Source organism: Emys orbicularis, chromosome 15, assembly GCF_028017835.1.
Source record: "Emys orbicularis isolate rEmyOrb1 chromosome 15, rEmyOrb1.hap1, whole genome shotgun sequence".
Lineage (NCBI taxonomy): Eukaryota > Metazoa > Chordata > Testudines > Emydidae > Emys > Emys orbicularis.
Window position 1 is genome coordinate 17,161,476 of NC_088697.1, and position 18,350 is coordinate 17,179,825.

Sequence of the window (18,350 nt, forward strand, 5' to 3'; positions counted from 1 at the left end):
TGCGCCACCATCCGCGGTCGGGCCCCTGGGAGATAGACCAGGTCCCTGAAACGTTGGCGGAAGGTCTCTGGACTCACGTCTAGTGCGTCCAGAATAGCAGCCTTCACTAGATTGTAGTCCTGGGCTGCTTCCGCCGACAGGCCCCGGTAGACCGTCTGGGCAGTCCCCGTTAAGTATGGGGCCAGGATGGTGGCCCACTGTTCCGGGACCCAGCCGGCAACAACAGCCACCCTCTCAAAAGTGACGAGGAAAGCCTCGGGATCATCCTCGGGTCCCATCTTCGTCAACCGAATTGGGGGGCTGGGCCGCGGGGTCCCTGGGACGACCCCAGGTAGGGGTTCCCCCTGTCGGGCTAGGGCCGCTGCAAGCTGCTGGAGGCATTTCTGCTGGAAGTCCTGCTGCTGGGCGACCAGTTCGACGATCAGTTGCCGTTGTTGGACCCCTAGCTGCTCTACCAGCTGCTGCTGCTGCTGCTGGGCGGCCTGGTGCTCCTGTTGGCCCCGCACCAGGGCCGCCGGTTGCTGCTCCTGACTCTCGGTCATGCGGGTCAGGAGCTGGGTTAGGTCTCCCTCTCTAGCGGGAGGCCTCTCTCCCATCGCCCCCTTCTCACCGGCATCTAGGGCTCGTGCCCACATGCTAGGCAACTGGCCCCACGTTGGGCGCCACGTGTAATAGTCCGGTGCGGGGGTCGCGCCCTCTTAGGGGCCGTCGGGCGCCAGGCCGCTTCACTGCACGGCCAAGTCAGACCTCGTACCCGGGAGGTCTAAGGGTTCCGCCCCTTTGGCAGGGGCTAAACAAAAGGCTCCCTGCCGCTGCAAGGAGTTCCCGCCCTCAGGCAGGGCGGGACAGTGGACCCGTCCTAAGCTCCGGTTCCTTCAGCCGGAGCTGGGGACTTACACAGTTCAATAAGCCCGAAGGCTAGCTCAGAGCGGGGTGATACCCCAGGGTTCGAAGAGGGGCTCAGGTCCTTGTGGGAGGAGCTGAGCACTAACCAATAGTTCAGGGGGGGGGGCTCAGGTCCTTGCAGGAGGAGCTGAGCGCCCCAAACTTAGCAACTCCAGTCCCTCAGTCAGGGAGTGAGCAGGCAGGTAATGGCAACCCAGGCCCTAGGTCAGGGCGGGGCAGCAAACAATCAGCCCAGGCCCACTGTCAGGGCTGAGCAACAGAGTCAGTAATTCAGCCCAGGCCCTCAATCAGGGCGGGGCAGCAAACAGTCAGTCTAAACTCAGGCCCTCAGGTAGGGCTGAGCAACAGAGTCAGTAGTCTAAACCCAGGCCCTCAATCAGGGCGGGGCAGCCCAACAGCAGTTCTGGGCTCAGGCCTTCAGGGAGGGGCTGAGCAAGCACACACGCAGTTCAGGGGCTCAGGCCCTCAGGCAGGGAGGAGGAGAGACTGCCACCCGACGTGGGGGTGGCAGGGGGGAACACAGGCCCACCCACTCCACTGTGTTCCAGCCCGGGGCCCTATCCGCAGCAGTCCGTCTGCCGCGGGGTCAGTGGGGATCCTGCCCGCAACACACTGACATAGGCTCGGGGTCTGCTATCCCCGGGCTACTTCCCAACTCCTCCTCCTCCATGGGTACCTGCTCCTCGCTGGGCTCGGCAGCGGGGTCCCACACCATGGGCTCCTCGGGTTGCTGGGGGTTGTCTAGGTCGGGCCGCTCCTCCGGTCTCGGGTCCGGCTCAGGTCCGGGTGGCTCCTCGGTGTACCGTGCTCGGGGCAGGCTCGGCCAGTCCACCTCGGGGTACCTTCCTTGGGGCAGTCTCGGTCGGTCCGCCTCGGGGTACCGCGCTCGGGGCAGGCTCGGCCAGTCCACCTCGGGGTACCTTCCTTGGGGCAGTCTCGGTCGGCCCGCCTCGGGGTACCGCGCTCGGGGCAGGCTCGGCCAGTCCACCTCGGGGTACCTGCCAAGCGGGAGGTTTGAGCGGCGCTGGGTATTAGAGAGCCTGGGTCTGGGGAGGCTCGGCCCGTCTGCGTCCAGGTACCGGGCTCGGGGTAGGCTCCGTCTCGCAGGAGCTCGGGCCGGAACGTCTGTCCTCTCCGGCCGCTCGGCTCCAACTGAGTGTTGGGGCCGGGCTTTTATACTTCCTGTCCCGCCCCTTGACTTCCGGGGGGCGGGAACAGGTGGTGGTAGCTCCGCCCACTTGAGTGGCGGCTCTGGCTCTTCCCCCTCTGGGGTTGGCTCCGCCCACCTGGGTGGCTGTTCTGGCTCCTCCCTCTCAGGGGCCGTCGGGAGCCAGGCCGCTTCACTACAGGCCCACACTTTCCCTGACCTTCTTCTTGTTGCTAACATGCCTGCAGAAACCCTTCTTGTTACTCTTAACATCTCTTGCTAGCTGCAAGTCCAATTGTGCTTTGGCCTTCCTGATTACACCCCTGCATGCTCGAGCAATATTTTTATACTCCTCCCTAGTCATCTGTCCAAGTTTCCACTTCTTCTAAGCTTCCTTTTTGTGTTTAAGGTCACCGAAGAGTTCTCTGTTAAGCCAAGCTGGTCGCCTGCCATATTTGCTATTCTTTCTGCACATCGGGATGGTCATCACTAGTTAGCTTAACAATGTCATAACTTTGTTAAGCTAACTAGCCCGAGCTCCTTGAGTCCATCACTTACTCCTGGGGGAATTCTGCACCACTGCGCAATGCAAAATTTTGCAGAAATTACCGTGCGTGCAGAATTTCCTTTCCCCCACAGAAATGGGCTGTAGTGCTGCTGGCCACCACTAGGGGCCGCTGGACCCAGCAGAGCCCAGCTCGCACAAAGAAGACAGTGCTGGGCAGGGGAGGGGGAGGAAGCTAGAAGATTCCTGCCAGCTGCAGTTCCCAGCATGCCCTGAGGGAGGCGCACAGGAAACTGCATGCAATTGCAAGCCTGGTACTGAGTGTCAGGCTGTTTCTCCCTTTGAATCCATGGGCTTGGGGGGCAGGGGGTGTCTGGGCTGGGGGGCCACAGCTGGGCTCAGGGGGTGGGGGTGCAGGTATCTGGGCTGGAGGGGTCCCACAGCTGGGTTCTGGGGAAGAGGGGGTTTGGGTGCATTGGCTGGGGAGGCCTGCAGCTGGACTTGGGGGGGGGTGTGTGGATTGTGGGTGTCTGGCCCCCCCGGCTGGGCTCTGGGGAAGTGGGGGAGGGGGCAGAGAAACAGGAACTGGGTTGTCATAGGGGTTTCTTTAACTCTCTACTCCTGGGGGAATTTGTGTGTGTGTCTGTATTGTTACAGACATACTTGCTGACAGGTATTTTGAAACAAATGATGAAAATAAATGAAACTGGTGGGATTATGTAGTGTTATTTTGACAAATAAAAGTTGCAGAATTTTAAAATATTGTGCGCAGAATTTTTTATTGTTTGGCTCAGAATTTTTTCATGCAGAATGCCCCCAGGAGTAGTCACTATGAGGCGAGTTTTCTCATCCTTCAATCAATCTAGTGGCTCTTCCCTGACCCCTCCAATTTATCCACATACTTCTTGACCTGTGGACACCAGACCTGGACACAGGACGCCAGCACAGTCACGCCAGTGCCAAATACAGAAGTAAGATACCCTCTCGGCTCCTATTTGAGATTCCCGTTTATGCCCCTCACCCCCAGAGCAGCAGGATGGATTTGCACACAGGCAGGGCTGCATGTGGGACTCGGGAGGTGACGTTCACTCTGTTGCTGCTGCCCCCCCATTCCTGGGGAGGGTGATGGGAGGTGACCCACAGCCCTGCTGCTCCTAGGAGGCCTCAGAGGTCTAGATGGTCACAATGGTCCTTTCTGGCCTTGGACTCTATGAATCTCTGCCCGGGATCTGAGTCTGTGCGCAGCAACACCAGCAGTAGACAGCTGAGTGCATGGGTGCCCCCCAGCCCGGGACCTTCTCCCAGGTGCCGCTGGGAGTGCTGGTGACTTCTACACAGTCAGCCCCGCTCTCCCTGCTCATGGGCCGCTGAGGGAGGGAGCGCTGCAGGAGGCCAGCACTAGACACCTCAGCTTCCGAACGACTTTGGCTTGCCAGGACTCCAGAACACGTTCTGGTGCCTGCAAACACTGCATCTGCAGCGCCCCCCTGCGCGGGCCCTACGGCCCGGCACTGCCAGCGGATGGCATGCTGGCCCCACGGGCAGAGGTACAGCTGTCCCAGCAGTGAGGGGAGACACAGAGACCCCGCGGCTCAGCACTTGCCAAGCTGTGACCTGCCGCCACCCCCTGCCATCGCCCCGGGGCAGCTGCACTCGCCAGACACACGTGTAGCCAGGGCACTAGCACTCTGATCTCCATGCGCCCCAGTCGTGCCCCGAGTAGGCTCAGCTGACACGGCCAGGGCTGCGCTCAGCACGGTGCAGCGGAGACGTGCACGGGATGGGGAGGGGGGAACAAGACCCGTCCCAGAGCACTAGCACGTCTCCTGCTCCGGTGAGCTTGTGCCCAGCTTCACAGGGGGCTGGGCATGGGCGTGTTGGAGGCCAGGCTCCTCCCCTGCCCTGAGCTTCGTGTGCCGTCACAAGCAGCCTGTCCTTAGCACAGGGGCAGCGGCCTGGCAGACATGGCATCTCACAGTGCCCCAAGCGCCCTGCCTGCTCAGCTCCAAGTCCTCACGCCCCCCCAGCCCGTAGTGAGCTGCCATGGTGCTGAGTGCCAGGCTGGGCTGTCCCTCCCCCCTTGCTGGGGCTGTCCCCCCGTCTCTGAGCACTGAGTCCGGCCCCCGGGCCAAGCCCCAGTTTAGGGTTTATAAAAAGCTTTTGCCAGCCCCATCGATCCCTTTCCCTGCCCGTTGGTGATTCGGGTTTGAAGTGACCCCTCACTCAGCTGCTGCGGGGGCCAGAGCCCGGCAGTGACCGGGATGAAACACAGAACTAACCCAGGGCCGCCCTGGGCAGGGGCTAGCGGGTACATGGCACCAGGCGGGGAACAGGTGAGATTGTTGATACGTTTTCACTTGCAATAAACTGAGCTTTGCCTAACGGTGCAGGCGAGGAGCCCGCTCCGCGCAGCAGTGGGTGCCAGCCTGGCAGTGTGGCATTAAGCACGTTTAGGGAATATTCTGAGGCCTAGGACATGCCCCCCCAGCCCCAGGGCAGCCCCCTGCTGCCGCCCATCACCCAGGGCCCAGCCCTCCCCTGTCCCCACCCCCCCGAATAAGAACAGCCCGTCGCTCCGTCCAGGGTAACAAACAGCTTTATTGGTTGTTTTACAAAAGGGTTCATTAGCTACCAAAAAACACCCCTGCCCACACGAGGGGCTGGTTGGGCTGGCAGTGCCCCGTGGGCAACGCGTGCCGTGCGGGTGGGCTGCTCTCTGCACCTGGCTGGGGGCTGGTCCTGCCCCAGCTGCCTGCCCATGCCCTGCTGGGCGCAAACCTTCCTTTGCAGAACTGCCGGCTTGGTAGTGAACGGGCCCATGCAGGCCTCACCCACGAGCCCTGTGCCCTGGGTATAAACAGCCTGCCTGGGCCCTGGCCTGCCGCTCCCAACCCCACCTATTTACAAGGGACTGGGCCGCCTGGCTCCAGTCACTGTGTCATCAATTAAACCAAACCAAAGCCCAGATCTCAGGGCAGAGCCCTGCTCTCAGCCTGCATCCGCTCACTCAGCCAGCGCCGCTGGCTTCATCTCTTCTCCTGCAAAGAGAGAAAATCGTCAGCAGGGCTGGGACCAGGACCTCGCGGGCATGGGCCAGACGCAGCACGGCTTGGCTGGGCCCCTCTGCCCCGCCCCTGGCTGCAGAGAGCACGGGTCCCACTGGCCACGGGGAAATGCCACAGCAGCCCCACCTGTCGCTGGCAGCCATGGCCGGGGGGATCCAAGCTCGCTCTTTCTGTGGGGCCCAGTCCTCCCCTGGCCCGGCGAGGCATTCCCCTCCCCAGGACTCCTTTGGGGCTGCTGCCCTGAGGTGGGGATCCATTGGGAACACCCCCCACCATGCCCAGCCCACCACAGAAACACCCAGCAATCCCCGAGCCAGCGGGCCCCTCCCGGGGCTCCCCGCAGCACAGCAGGGCCCATGTGGATGGGGCTTCTCCCTCCCCCAGGACAAGGTTAAAGCCCCCAAATGCGTCTGGCTTTGTCAGGAGACTCCCCTGGCCAGGCCAGGCCCCTGGGTGCCAAGGCAGCCTGTTCCGAGCCCTCCCTGCCCCTCTTAGCGAAACCCTTTCCCCTGACACTGTCCCTGCAGGTTGCTCCCCAGTGCCACCTCAGCCTGCTCTCCAGTGCCCGGCAGGCCCCCCAAGTTACGCGCCTTGGCTCACCTCACTCCGGTCCCCGGCTGTCCTGCTGCGGCCGGAGCCGTGGCCCCGGGACCCCATCGAGCCCCTGGAGGAGGAGCTGCCGGTCGTGGAGCAGTTGCTTGACACCTGGCCTCTGGAGAGGAAGGTGGGCCTGCTGTACGGGACGATCTCCTCTGCTGCAAGGGAAGGGGCAGGCACGTGGGTGGGGCTGGCGCTGCCTCCCGCATCCCCCTGTCCAACACGCGCAGCGGATGCGCCCGGTGGGACGGGGCCCTACAGGGAGCCCCCTGCAGCACATGGCAGGGGACGGGCCCATGGAACCGCTCAGGGTCAGATGCAGCTCAGGCACTGTGGCTAAGCCCTGCCTCCCCTTGGCGTTTGATTTTTAATGTACCCAGTGCCCAAAGCTCCTGGGCAGGGGCCTGGATGCCCATGGCCTCCCCTGGAGTCTGGCTGCAGGGCACCTCGGAGACCCGCAGTGCCCTGCCATGGAACCGCATTGCCACCGCGTCTGCTCAGCGCCCCACCCCACAGCCCTGCCCCGGGGCCATGTGGGCCCTCCCGGCAGCCAGCTGTGGGGCTAGACATCGGGAGGGTCGGGCTCCATGTGTGGCTGGCAGGGCGCTGGCTGTACAGACTGTGCCCACAGGACGCGCAATGGAACCACACCAGGCACATGCCTGTCCGTGCCCGAGGGTGGCTGGTTTCGGGTGGGTGCTGCACGGGGGGGCCCGGAGCACTCTGGGAACCAGCCCCCAGCCCAGCGAGGGGCAGCGAGAGTGAGCTGGGACACCCCCAGTGCGGTTGGGCGGTGGCTGGCGTTACCGTCTCGGTGCTGGCCCGGCGCGGTCCGATGGCCAGCTCTCCGCTCTGTGGCGCTGGCACCGCTCACGTCCCTCTCCAGAGAGGAGGCGCCGCAGGCCGGTGGTGGTGCCGGGGGCTGAGCAGAGGCCCCGGGGTCCTCGCTGGGCGGTGGCAGTGGGGGCGGTGGCAGATCTGTGTGAGAAGCAGAGGGAATTGTGTCAGTAGGTCAGTCAGGCTGTGCCCCTCCCAGAAGAGACCCTGATGGGGGGTTGGTGTGACTTGGGAGGAGGGCCCTGACACGGGGGTTACACCAATGGGGCCATTGGCTCCCCGGCAGACAGAAGAGCCAGAAGCCGGCTGGCATTGCCGCGGGCATCACAGCTGGCAGCTCCCTCACCGGCTGGGCTGCCGGGGCGTTCGCTGCCATAGGAAGGACCCGCTGGCGCTGCCATGTGCCGTGCCCACACTCACCTCCCTGTTTCTTCTCCCGGCGGTAGTGGCTGGACTTGGCCTTTTTCTTCGTTCTCGTTTTCTGTGCCGGGGGGAGGGACACGTCACCGGGGGTGGGACGGGCTTTACCTGTTGGCAAAGGCAGCGTGAGTCCCTGACCTGCCTCCGTCTCCCATCTCCTCCCACGGGCGCTGCTGGCTGAGAGCTCGGTCCATGGGCCGCGCCCCCAGCATGTGCCCAGAGCGCCCGGCTCGCTGCTCCCCCAGCGCACCGATCCCACCCTGGCACCCGCACAGGCTGACCACGGCGGGAGAGGGGGTGTCAGTCCCTCTGGCTGGGCACAGGTGCCCCCACCTGTCCGGGACCGGGTGCTGCTGCAGGAGCGTCGGGGGCTGGGCTGCACTCACCTGGGCTCGGGGAACTGACGTTCTCAGCACTGTGCGCTGGGGTCTGACTCAGGTTGCGTCTGTGACCATGTCTGGGTGTGTGGCCATCGGCCCCGCCCGCAAGGGCATTGAGATTTGGGTCGGACTGGGTCAGGGGAGGGCTCGGGGCCCTGGGCAAGGCCCCTGAGCCGTTCGGCAACCGCCTGGAAAACAGCAAGGACAGCCCAGTTAACCCATGCACTGCCTGGGAGCAGGTGGCTCCAGCAGAGGCAGGTCTCCTGGCACCCACCCACCCCACTCGGGCAGACCTGCAAACACCAGCCATTGCTACAGCTGCCCCCTGCCAATGGGCCCCGGCTGAGAGGAGAGCCCAGCCTCTCCGGCCCCCTCAGGCTGCCAGCGGGGCAGGGGTGCACACAGCTCTGCTCTGGGGGCACCTGCCCAGCAGGGACTGGACCAAGACCCAGCAACCCATCTCCACTGGCTGCATCAGGCACCCAGAGAGCCACCCTGGGCATTAACACCCCTGGACCAGCTGGGTCTCCCTGGAGCCCCTGGGGGACATCCCCGTTCTAAAGCCACAGCACAGCATTGTCCCAGGCGAGGGTAAGCGTGGATACTGCAGGTCATGATACAGTGGAGCTGGGGGAGTCCAGGGCTGGGGTAGCAGGGGCTGCGGGTCAGGAGTGAGGGGCACCGGCAGAACTGAGTGTGGGGGATCCCAGGGCTGGGGTCGCAGGAGCTGGGGGTTGGGATTGAGGGGCACAGGCAGAGCTGTGGGGGGGCCCAGGGCTGGGGTTGCAAGGGCTGCGGGTTGGGATTGAGGGGCACCGGCAGAGCTGTGGGGGGAGCCCAGGGCTGGGGTTGCAGGGGCTGTGGGTCGGGATTGAGGGGCACCGGCAGAGCTGTGTGTGGGTCCAGGGCTGGGGTCGCAGGAGCTGGGGGTTGGGATTGAGGGGCACAGGCAGAGCTGTGGGGGGAGCCCAGGGCTGGGGTCGCAGGAGCTGGGGGTTGGGATTGAGGGGCACAGGCAGAGCTGTGGGGGGAGTCCAGGGCTGGGGTTGCAGGGGCTGTGGGTCGGGATTGAGGGGCACCGGCAGAGCTGTGTGGGGAGCCCAGGGCTGGGGTAGCAGGGGCTGTGGGTTGGGATTGAGGGGCACTGGCAGAGCTGTGGGGGGAGCCCAGGGCTGGGGTCGCAGGAGCTGGGGGTTGGGATTGAGGGGCACTGGCAGGGCTGTGGGGGGAGCCCAGGGCTGGGGTAGCAGGAACTGGGGGTCGGGATCGAGGGGCACCGGCAGAGCTAGGACACGGAGTTGTGTGAGAGAGTTCTTCGGGTGAAGGAGGAGCGACTACGTGGCCCTTGGGGGAGCGGATAATCTGTTACTCTGTTGTGTGCTTGCCATGTGCCTGCTTGACTGGAGTTTCTAGTGTGGGCTGCTCGGAGGGCCGTGTGCTGAGGCTAGTGGCCTGGGATTTCTCAACAAGGCTCCAGCCTGCTGTCCTTTGAGCCCCAAGCCCTTTAGGCTCCCTTGGCAAGGGGCTGGCTCTGGCAGAACGGGGTGAACAGGTCAGCCGCACCTTGAATACTGCGGGCAGTTCTGGTCGCCACGTCTCAAAAATGATAGATTGGAATTGGAAAACGTACAGAGCAGGGCAACAGAAAGGATTAGGGGTATGAACGGCTTCCACATGGGGAGAGATTGAAACCACTGGGAGGGTTCGGTTTTAAGAGGGGCATAGGCATGGGAAGTAGGCGTGCGGGGGGTGCTGCAGCACCCCCAGGTTTATGCTGAATCCCGGCTGCCAGCCACGGGGATCGTTTTGGTGGCTTTCAGCACCCCCTATAAAAAGCGTTTCAGCGCTACTGAAGGGGGGATATGAGAGAGGTCTAGAAAATCACAAATGATGTGGAGAAAGTGACTAAGGACGTGTTATTTACCCCTTCACATAACACAAGCACCAGGGGTCACCCAATGAAATTAATAGGCAGCAGCTTTAAAACAAACACAAGGAAGTACTTCTTCATACAACGCACTGTCAACTTGTGGAACTCCTTGCCAGGGGATGTCATGGGCGGCAGGTATAATAGGCCTGGGGAGTCAAGGGAGATTACTGAGCAACCCAGGAAGCTGAATAACAAATACTGCCTCCTCAGCCGCCCTGGAACCTGCATGGGGCATAGCAGAGAGATGGACCAGAGAGACGCAGCTTGGGGTGGGGGGGGGGGGGGGGGGGGGGGAGGTGCAGCTGGCCTGGGACTCCTCTGGGCCATGGGGGGGGGAGTCTTGGGGCACCTCCGAGCAGGTGTGTGTGGGAGGGGGAGGGGTCCCTCGGGGCTCCGGCTGGCCCAGGACTCATCTGGCTGACAAGTGGGTGCTCAGGCCTCCTCTGGACAGGAGGGGGGTTCTTGGGGCCCTGGCCGCGGGGGGGCAGGGGGGCGTGGGCAGAAGGGGTGGAGCCGGGGCTAGCCTCCCCAAAGGGTGGCTTCACCTGCTGCCCACGGGGGATGTTGTGAAGGCCAAATTATAATGGGGTTCAAAAAAGAATTAGCTAAGTTTATGGAGGATAGGTCTGACTATGGCTGTTAGCCAAGAGAGTCAGGGCCATAGGCACCGACTCCGTGGGTGCTCTGGGGTTGGAGCACCCACGGAGAAAAATTAGCGGGTGCTCGGCAACCACCAGCAGCCAAGCTCCCCCTGCTCCTACTCCCGCCTCGCCTCCTCCCCCCCTCCCAAGTGCGCTGCGTCCCCGCTCCTACCCCTCCCTCCCAGTGCTTCCCGCCCCCCCTCCCCGCCTAACAGCTGTTTGGTGGCGCTTAGGACTTTCCAGGAGGGAGAGGGAGGAGTGGGGATGCGGCGCATTCAGGGGAGGAGGCGGAGAAGGGGTGGGAACATTGGTGAAGGGGTGGGATGGGGGCGGGGCGAGGGCGGTGCAGGGGCGGGAAGAGGTGGGCCAGGGGCAGGTGGGGGTCGAGCACCCACTGGGTCGAGGGGAAGTTGGCGCCTATGGTCCGGGCAGCAACCCCATGCTTTGGGTGTCCCTAACTCTGACTGTGAAGCTGGGACTGGACTACAGGGGATGGATCACTGGATAATTGCCCCGTTCTGTTCCATCCCTCTGAAGCACCTGTCCCTGGCTGCTGTCAGAAGACAGGTTACTGGGCTAGATGGACCATTGGTCTGACCCAGTCTGGCCATTCTTATGTTCTTCCGTGTGTGGGGAGCCCAGGGCTGCAGGTCGGGATTGAGGAGCACAGGCAGAGCTGAGTGGGGAAGCTGACATGACCCAGGCTGGCATCCACCCGCACAGCTTCTCTCTCCCGTGAAGGATTCGGGAAGCTCCCAGGAGCCTGAGCCCCAGGGGTGGGGGTGCCTCCTACCGGGGCAGGTGGGGGATCTCGAAGTGATGCAGCCTGGGGATGTCCTCGGCAGCTCTCATCTCATCGCGCGGCGAGGGCGTCAGCGTGGCCGTGGACTGCTGCCCGTAGGAGTGGGCGGGTGAGGAGATGTCGCCGCGGGGCGGGGGCAGGGGGCACTGTTCCTCCTGGACGTTCTCCATCAGGTAGGTGCGTTCGGGCAGTGGGGGGCACCATTCCTCTGCGTCCACGCTGCAAGCAGGGGGATGTTAGACCCTGCCGGGCACCACAGGCCTGGACAGCGCCTTTGGCTCTCACAGCCACCCCGCCCAGACCCGCGGGCCTCCCTCATCCTGCCCGGCTCCATATGCCTCCCTGCCCGGCTCCACGCGCCTCCCCACCCGTCCCACGCGCCTCTCTGTCTGGCTCCACGCGCCTCCCCACCTGTCCCATGCGCCTCCCCGCCCGTCCCACGCACCTCCCCGTCCGGCTCCACGTGTCTCCCCGCCTGTCCCATGCGCCTCCCTGCCCGGTTCCACAGGCCTCCCCACCCATCCCACACACCTCCCTGTCCATCCCACACACCTCCCTGCCCGACCAACGCACTTCCCCACCCAGCTCCTCAGGCCTCCCCGTCTATCTCACGCGCCTCCCTGTCCGGCTCCACGTGCCTCCCCGCCTGTCCCATGCACCTCCCCATCCATCCCACGCACCTCCCTGTCCGGCTCCACGTGTCTCCCCGCCCGTCCCACGCGCCTCCCTGCCCGGCTCCTCAGGCCTCCCCGTCCATCCCACGCGCCTCCCTGTCCGCTCCACAGGTCTCCCTGCCTGACCCCATGTGCCTCCCTCACCCCAACCAGCTGCATATGCCACTCCTGCCCGCCCCCCGCGCCTCCCCACCCATCCCACGCTACTCCCTGCCCGCCCCCATGGGCCTCCCTCACCCTGCCCGGCCCCATGCAGCTCCCTGCTCAGCCCTACATGCCTCCCCACGTGCCTCCCTGCCCCACATGCCTCCCAGCCCTGACTTGCCCCGCCCCACACATCTCCCTGCCCTGCCCCGCCCCGATCCCCATGCCTCCCACCCTACCCAGCTCTACACAGCCCCCTGGCCCAGCTCCCGTGTGTAGGCCATGGCTCAAGCCTCGCCCTGCGTGACACTTCATGGCCAGCAGGACCCTGCCTCGCTCTGGAGAGGCCGTGGCAGGGGTCACACCCACTGTGCCGCACGGAGCCCATGGCTGAGGCTCTGATAGGGCTGGTGGGAGGGCGCCCTGAGCCCCCCAGCAGTAGTACACGTTGCCACCCTGGGCCGGGGCAAAGCCAGGCCGAAGTGGGAGGCGCCCCATGGCTACAGCTGTAATCAGCCTCTGCCATAGACTCTCCTGACCGAGCCTCTGACCTGACCCAGGCGGGCCTGGGCGAGTCCAGGGCAGGCTGGCAATGCCACAGGTCTGCCTGGACCCTCCCAGCTCCCTGCAGTGCCACTGGGGCAGGCTGGGGCAGTCTCCCTGCAGTGCCTGGCCCTGGCAGCCACTGGTGCAGAATCTGTGTTGCCACGGGCATCAAGATCCTGGCCATGGCATTGCTGGCACCGTCCCTGCTAGGACAGAGAGAGCGGTAACTGTGCTCACCTGGCAGCCAGCTCTTCCTCCTCCTCCTCCTCCTCCTCCTCCTCCTCTGCGTACTGGCTCAGCTCGCTGGCCGAAGGCGGAGGGGGCAGCAGCTCCGTCCAGTTCAGAGAGGGCGTTTTCACCGGCTTCCCCATCGACTTTGCTTTGCCGATTTTCGCCACTAGAGAGACCGGAGCCAGACAGGCGTTGCTGACCCAGAGAGTGGGGCAGCCCCGCAGCGAGCCCCCGGCCTCTTGCCCGCCCTCGGAGCCCTGTGCCTGCGTCGCAGGGGCTCACCTGCAGGGAGGGGGCTCCACAGTGGCTGCTCAGGGCATGGGCTGGGCCCAGGGTCCAGCCGATCCCCTTCCCAGCACTCCGCGGTGTCCTTGGGGTGTTCCTGGCAGCGGAACGTGGCTCCCATGCCCAGAGGGCGACTGGGCCCAGTTGCCGGAAGAGCCAACTCTGTGCCTGGCACCAGCAAACTGGGCCCCCCACCCCACGTCCCCCGGGCCCACAGCCCGCCCAGACCACACCCAGCGGTTCCCACACAGTGTCCCTACCCTGCTCAGCCCTGCTGCGCTCCGGCAGCGCATACTGGCTGCCGGAGGGGCCAGGCTGGGGGCTCCGCGGGCTCTCCTCTGCGTCAGGGGAGGGCAGGCTGGGCACCCCATACGGCACCAGGGGCGTGCTGGCGTAAGGTGTGGTGTGCTGCGAGAAGGCCCCGTTGAAGGTCCTCATCTCATCGCTGGCAGGGTCAATGGTGCTGTAAATGGGCCCGTCCGACGCGCCCGCCCCAAACTTCTCCGTCTGGGCGAGGTAGTTGGAAATCCCGGCCTCTGCGGGGCAAGTTACAGACACAGGACACCTCGCTATGGGGACAGCTCAGCCACGTTTGGGGCCATTGGGCTCCGGCCCCGCCCGCCACGTGGGCTCCAAGCTATTGCTGGCCCAGAGTGGCCGGCGTTGGCTCCTGCCCCTCTCCAGGAGCTCGGCCCAGCTGCTCCCCAGAGCCAGCGACAGCGAAGCCGGCTTGGGCCCCCAGAGAGGGACTCAGCTCGGCTCCTTCACCCGCCCAGCCTTGGGGCCGTTGATGCCCCAGATATGGGCCCATTCGTCCTGGCCCCTTTCCTGGCTGCTCTAAGCCCAGCCCCCACCACGGCCTGGCCACCCGCAGCTCCCCATGCCCCACCAGTACCATTGTAATATCTCTCCGTGGCGTCGTGGATCCCCGTGCAGCAGCTCGTGCCAGGCTCCTTGGCATTCCCATTGCGCAGCAGGTTGGGGGCGGGCCACGAGTCCGCCAGCCAGGGGTAGTTGGAGGCGCTGGTGGCCATGGCCAGCATGCCCGGTCTGCAGGGAGAGAGGGTAGGGCTGGGGCTAGGTGCACTGCATGCTGGGTAGCTCTGCTGGAGGGCTTCCCCAGCAGCCCCCGGCAGTTGCGGAGCGTGGGGTCAGGGGGGGGGGGGGAGGTGTCTCTGCACTCACCTGCTGTTGCCGCGGGCCGGCCCCTCTGTGTGCGGGAACGAGACTGAAAGAGACAGAGACGCTGCAGTGAGACTCGGCTGCTGGGGATTGGGTGGGATCCGGCTGCCGGGGGTCGGGTGGGATCTGGCTGCCGGGGGTCGGGTGGGACCCGGCTGCTGGGGGCTGGGGGTCAGGCCCAGCTGTCATTGCAGAGCACGGTGACTAAGGCTGTGGTAAGCAGGCAGCTCCCACAGTTCAGCAGCCCGAACCCCGCCCCCTCGCAAACACAGGCACGTGTCACAGGCCAGGAACAAGACACCTCCAAGGCCGGGCCGGGCTCTGACCTGTGAGGACAGGGCTTGGCCGGGCACCGCTGGGTGAAGGGGGTGAGAGACATGGCAGAGACGCAGCAGCGAGAAAGCCGAGCAGAAGGAAGCTCTTTGGGTGCAGGGGGCAGGCGACGGCAGGCGCGGCGCAGCAAGCACAGATGCTGTCTCCTGCTGTGTTCAGGGAAACGGGACTCTGTAGATAATCTTTGTAACAAGGGGCCCCGACATGTTCTCGGGGAGCCCCGTGGCTGGGGTGAGGGAAGGGCCTTACCTGCTGGCGTGTAGGCAAAGGAGGCTGCAAGAGAGGAGGGGAGACCGTCAGTCGCAGCCGAATGCCAGGGCACAGCCGGGGAGCGAGTGGCAGGGCAGGGGCATTCACAGGAGCATGGCATACCTCACCCCCGTCAGACCCCAGCCCACATTATATTGGCAGGGGGTGGGTGACACAGAGGCCCTGCTCCCTTTGGGCCCCAGCCTTGTTCCCCTGGAGCTGCCTCCGCCCCAGCTGTCTGGTGCTAGCAGCCACACTGGGGAGCCCTACTCCGCCCTCCCCCAGCACCACCATTGTGACCCCGGGACCCCTGGGAGCCAACGGGCAGCGGGCACAGGGATCCCCAGGGCAGATACCTGCGTAAGGGTTCACCAAAGGGTGGCTTGTGAGGTCTCAGCCGAGGGCCAGTAGCCCCCTGGGTTGACATAAGCTCTGCGAGATGGACCCACAGAGAATACTGGAGCTCCCATTGGTAGCTGTTCCTGGCCAATGGGAGCTGCGGAGCCGACATTGGGATGGGGGCAGCGTGCTGAGCCTCTCTGGCCGCCCATGCGCCATGGGGCCACAGGGACCTTGTGGCCGCTTCTGGGAGCCGTGCAGAGCTAGGGCAGGCAGGGAGCCTGCCTTAGCCCTGGGCCCCCACTTCGCCACCGACTGGACTTTTAACGGCCTGGTCAGCGGTGCCGACCGGAGCCACCAGGTCCCTTTCCGATTGGCATTCCACTCAAAAAACGGACAGTCAGCAGGGGCCAATGGGTTGGTCTGATGTACTCAGGGTACCAAGATGCCCCTGGATCCTTCACTGACAGGCCGTTGTCTCCTGGCCGAGGGGCGCAGCCAGTCTGGCTGGGAAGCGCGGCCGAGCAGTACTGTATGACTGTGGTTCTCAACCTTTTCTCATTTGCAGACCCTCTGGAAACCGATTGTCGGTATATAATTGAATTCTGTTCAGTCAGTTTTCAGTCTGTCTTTCGCGGCCCCCGCAGACAGTGTGCAGGCCCCCAGGGCGCCGCAGAGCACAGGCTGAGAACCACTGCTGCATGAGACGGGAGAGTGCCTAGGCTCTCGAGTACGTGCTCGGACTTCGTTTGCTATGTAACCAGGTGAGCATGAAGCAGGGCGGTGAGCGGAGGGGAACAGGTGAGCTGGGTGCCCTGTACCTTTGGGAGCAGCGGATCGGGCACACTGCGAGAGCCGGGGACAGGGGCTGGATGCTGCAGGGAGGCGCGGGAGGGCTCGGGGGTTGCAAGGTGCTACTTGCTATCCTGCAGAGAGTGCGGGGCGTATGAGGCCCAGAGGGCAGTGCCTGGGTTGCCCGGGGCCGGTGGAGTGGGGAGCTGACCCCCAGCAGGCACAGACAGGGCTCCCTCATGCTAAGGGCAGGAGATAGCGAGGTGCCCACAGGCCGGGGCACCCCCAGGAAGCATCACACCCATGTGGGGAGGGAGAGCAGAGGGGGTGAGCTCTGCACACAGGCTGGCTCTGGGGGGAAGCAGCCAGGCAGTGGGGATGGCGCCTTATATCCCAGGCCAAGCCTGATACGCCCGCATCTAATCTGGAATGGCCCGGTCCATGGCATAGGGTGATGGGATGGGGGGCAGTCCCTGGTGCACATGGGAGGGGCTGATCCCTGGCATGAGGTTGGGGCGGGGGCTGGTCGTGATGCAGGGTGGTCAGGGTTGGGGTGGGGGCTGTCCCTGGTGCACTGGGGTGGGGTGGTCCCTGGTTCACAGTGGTGGAGATTGGGGTGGGGGTGGTAACTGGCATGGGGATGTGGGGCAGTGCTGGTCCCTCGTACGTGGTGGTTGTGTTGGGGGTGGTCCCTGGCATTCTGGGGTGGGGGCGGACTCTGGTGCGTGGCGGTGGGGGTTGGGGTGGGAGCTGTCCCTGGCGCACTGGAGTAGGATCGGTCCCTGGTGCATGGCGGTGGGGGTTGGGGTGGGGGCCGTCCCTGGCGCACTGGAGTGGGATCGGTCTCTGGTGCGTGGTGGTGGGGGTTGGGATGGGGGTGGTCCCTGGTGCACTGGGGTGGGGGCGGTCCCTGGTGCGTGGCGGTGGGGGTTGGGGTGGTCCCTGGCGCACTGGGGTGGTCCCTGGTGCGTAGCGGTGGGGGTTGGGGTGGGGGCAGACCCTGGTGCGTGGTGGTGGGGGTTTGGGTGGGGGCAGACCCTGGTGCGTGGCGGTGGGGGTTGGGGTGAGGGTTATTCCTGGCGCACTGGGGTGGGGGTGGTCCCTGGCGCACTGGAGTGGGATCGGTCTCTGGTGCGTGGTGGTGGGGGTTGGGATGGGGGTGGTCCCTGGTGCACTGGGGTGGGGGTGGTCCCTGGCGCACTGTGGTGGGGGTGGTCCCTGGTGCATGGCGGTGGGGGCGCTCCCTGGTGCGTGGCGGTGGGGGTTGGGGTGAGGGTTGTTCCTGGCGCACTGGGATGGGGGTTGGGGTGAGGGTGGAGGGGAGCTGGCCCCGCACCTGTGTAATGACTCAGCTCCTTCCTCTTCTTGCGGCGCCAGTAGATCCAGAGGCTGAAGCACATCAGGATGACCCAGCAGGCCCCGCCAATGCCCGCGATGAAGGCCGGCTGCTTCACCACGTCTGTGATTTGCTCGGCCAGGCTCACGTTCTCCCCACTGCTGATGGGCACCGAGCCCTGGTCCAGGGCAGGCTCTGCGGTGGGTACAGGTGGCAAAGGCAAGGCAGTGAGAGGGCGTCTGCATGGCCCGCTGGGGCTGCAGGACTCATCTGCCTGTAGGGCAGAGGAGGGCAGCTGGCACATGTGCCCCTTCATGCCACAACCCCCCTCACATGGCCAGTGGCTCTGCTGCAACCCCATGAACACCGCCGGTGCCCATGTCACACACACCCCAGCAGCCAGCATCCCTCTGACCCTGGCAGGCACTGAGCCCCGACACCCACGGCAGGGACTTCCCGTCCCTGCCTGCCCTGCCTGCAGTCTGCTGAGCTCCAAGCAGCCCAGCGCCCCGGCAGCATGTCCAGACAGCGCCGTCTCACCCTCACTCCAGTGCCTTGCTGCCCTAAAGTCCTGTAGTGGCACCAAGTCTTGTATAAAGGGGGTCAAATGAGGTGTCTAAGACAAGGTTATGGTTTGCTGGTTATGATTAGGCTGTCTATATGTGTGTATCGATTTTGTAGTTGAAGTTATGAATATTGGCTCTATACTGTCTGTATTTCAAACTTATGTTGTGCTTCTGGGAAACTTCCCAGACAAGTTGGTGTTAGCTCTGCCTAGCCTGCTTGATGGCCCATTAAGGACCATCAGCTATACAATTGACCAATTGAGAGAAGACAAATACGCCTTGTAACTCAGCAAAGTATGCAGGGACTGGCCCATGTGACTCCAGACTCCATTTTGCTGTAATTTTCCACAGTAAGAACAAAGAGGTGTTCTTACACCTGGAAAAGACTATAAAAGGCTGATGCCTCATCTCCATCTTGTCTTCAATCCTGCTTCTTACCTCTG

At 64.3% G+C, this 18,350-nt stretch overlaps 1 protein-coding gene across 1 annotated transcript in view; it reads right to left on the reverse strand.

The window, feature by feature from the left end:
* Positions 1-5,561: 5,561 nt before the first annotated feature.
* Positions 5,562-18,350, reverse strand: part of ROBO3 (roundabout guidance receptor 3) — a 113,826-nt gene continuing 101,037 nt past the window's right edge. The window contains exons 17-28 of the mRNA XM_065417042.1: positions 17,342-17,536; positions 14,875-14,898; positions 14,296-14,338; positions 14,006-14,160; positions 13,371-13,646; positions 12,832-12,991; positions 11,222-11,449; positions 7,864-8,045; positions 7,478-7,585; positions 7,028-7,198; positions 6,229-6,378; positions 5,562-5,596 (exon numbers count right to left, since the gene is read on the reverse strand). Of these exons, the coding sequence (XP_065273114.1) occupies positions 5,562-5,596; positions 6,229-6,378; positions 7,028-7,198; positions 7,478-7,585; positions 7,864-8,045; positions 11,222-11,449; positions 12,832-12,991; positions 13,371-13,646; positions 14,006-14,160; positions 14,296-14,338; positions 14,875-14,898; positions 17,342-17,536 (1,727 nt within the window). The remainder of the gene's footprint in view (positions 5,597-6,228; positions 6,379-7,027; positions 7,199-7,477; positions 7,586-7,863; positions 8,046-11,221; positions 11,450-12,831; positions 12,992-13,370; positions 13,647-14,005; positions 14,161-14,295; positions 14,339-14,874; positions 14,899-17,341; positions 17,537-18,350) is intronic.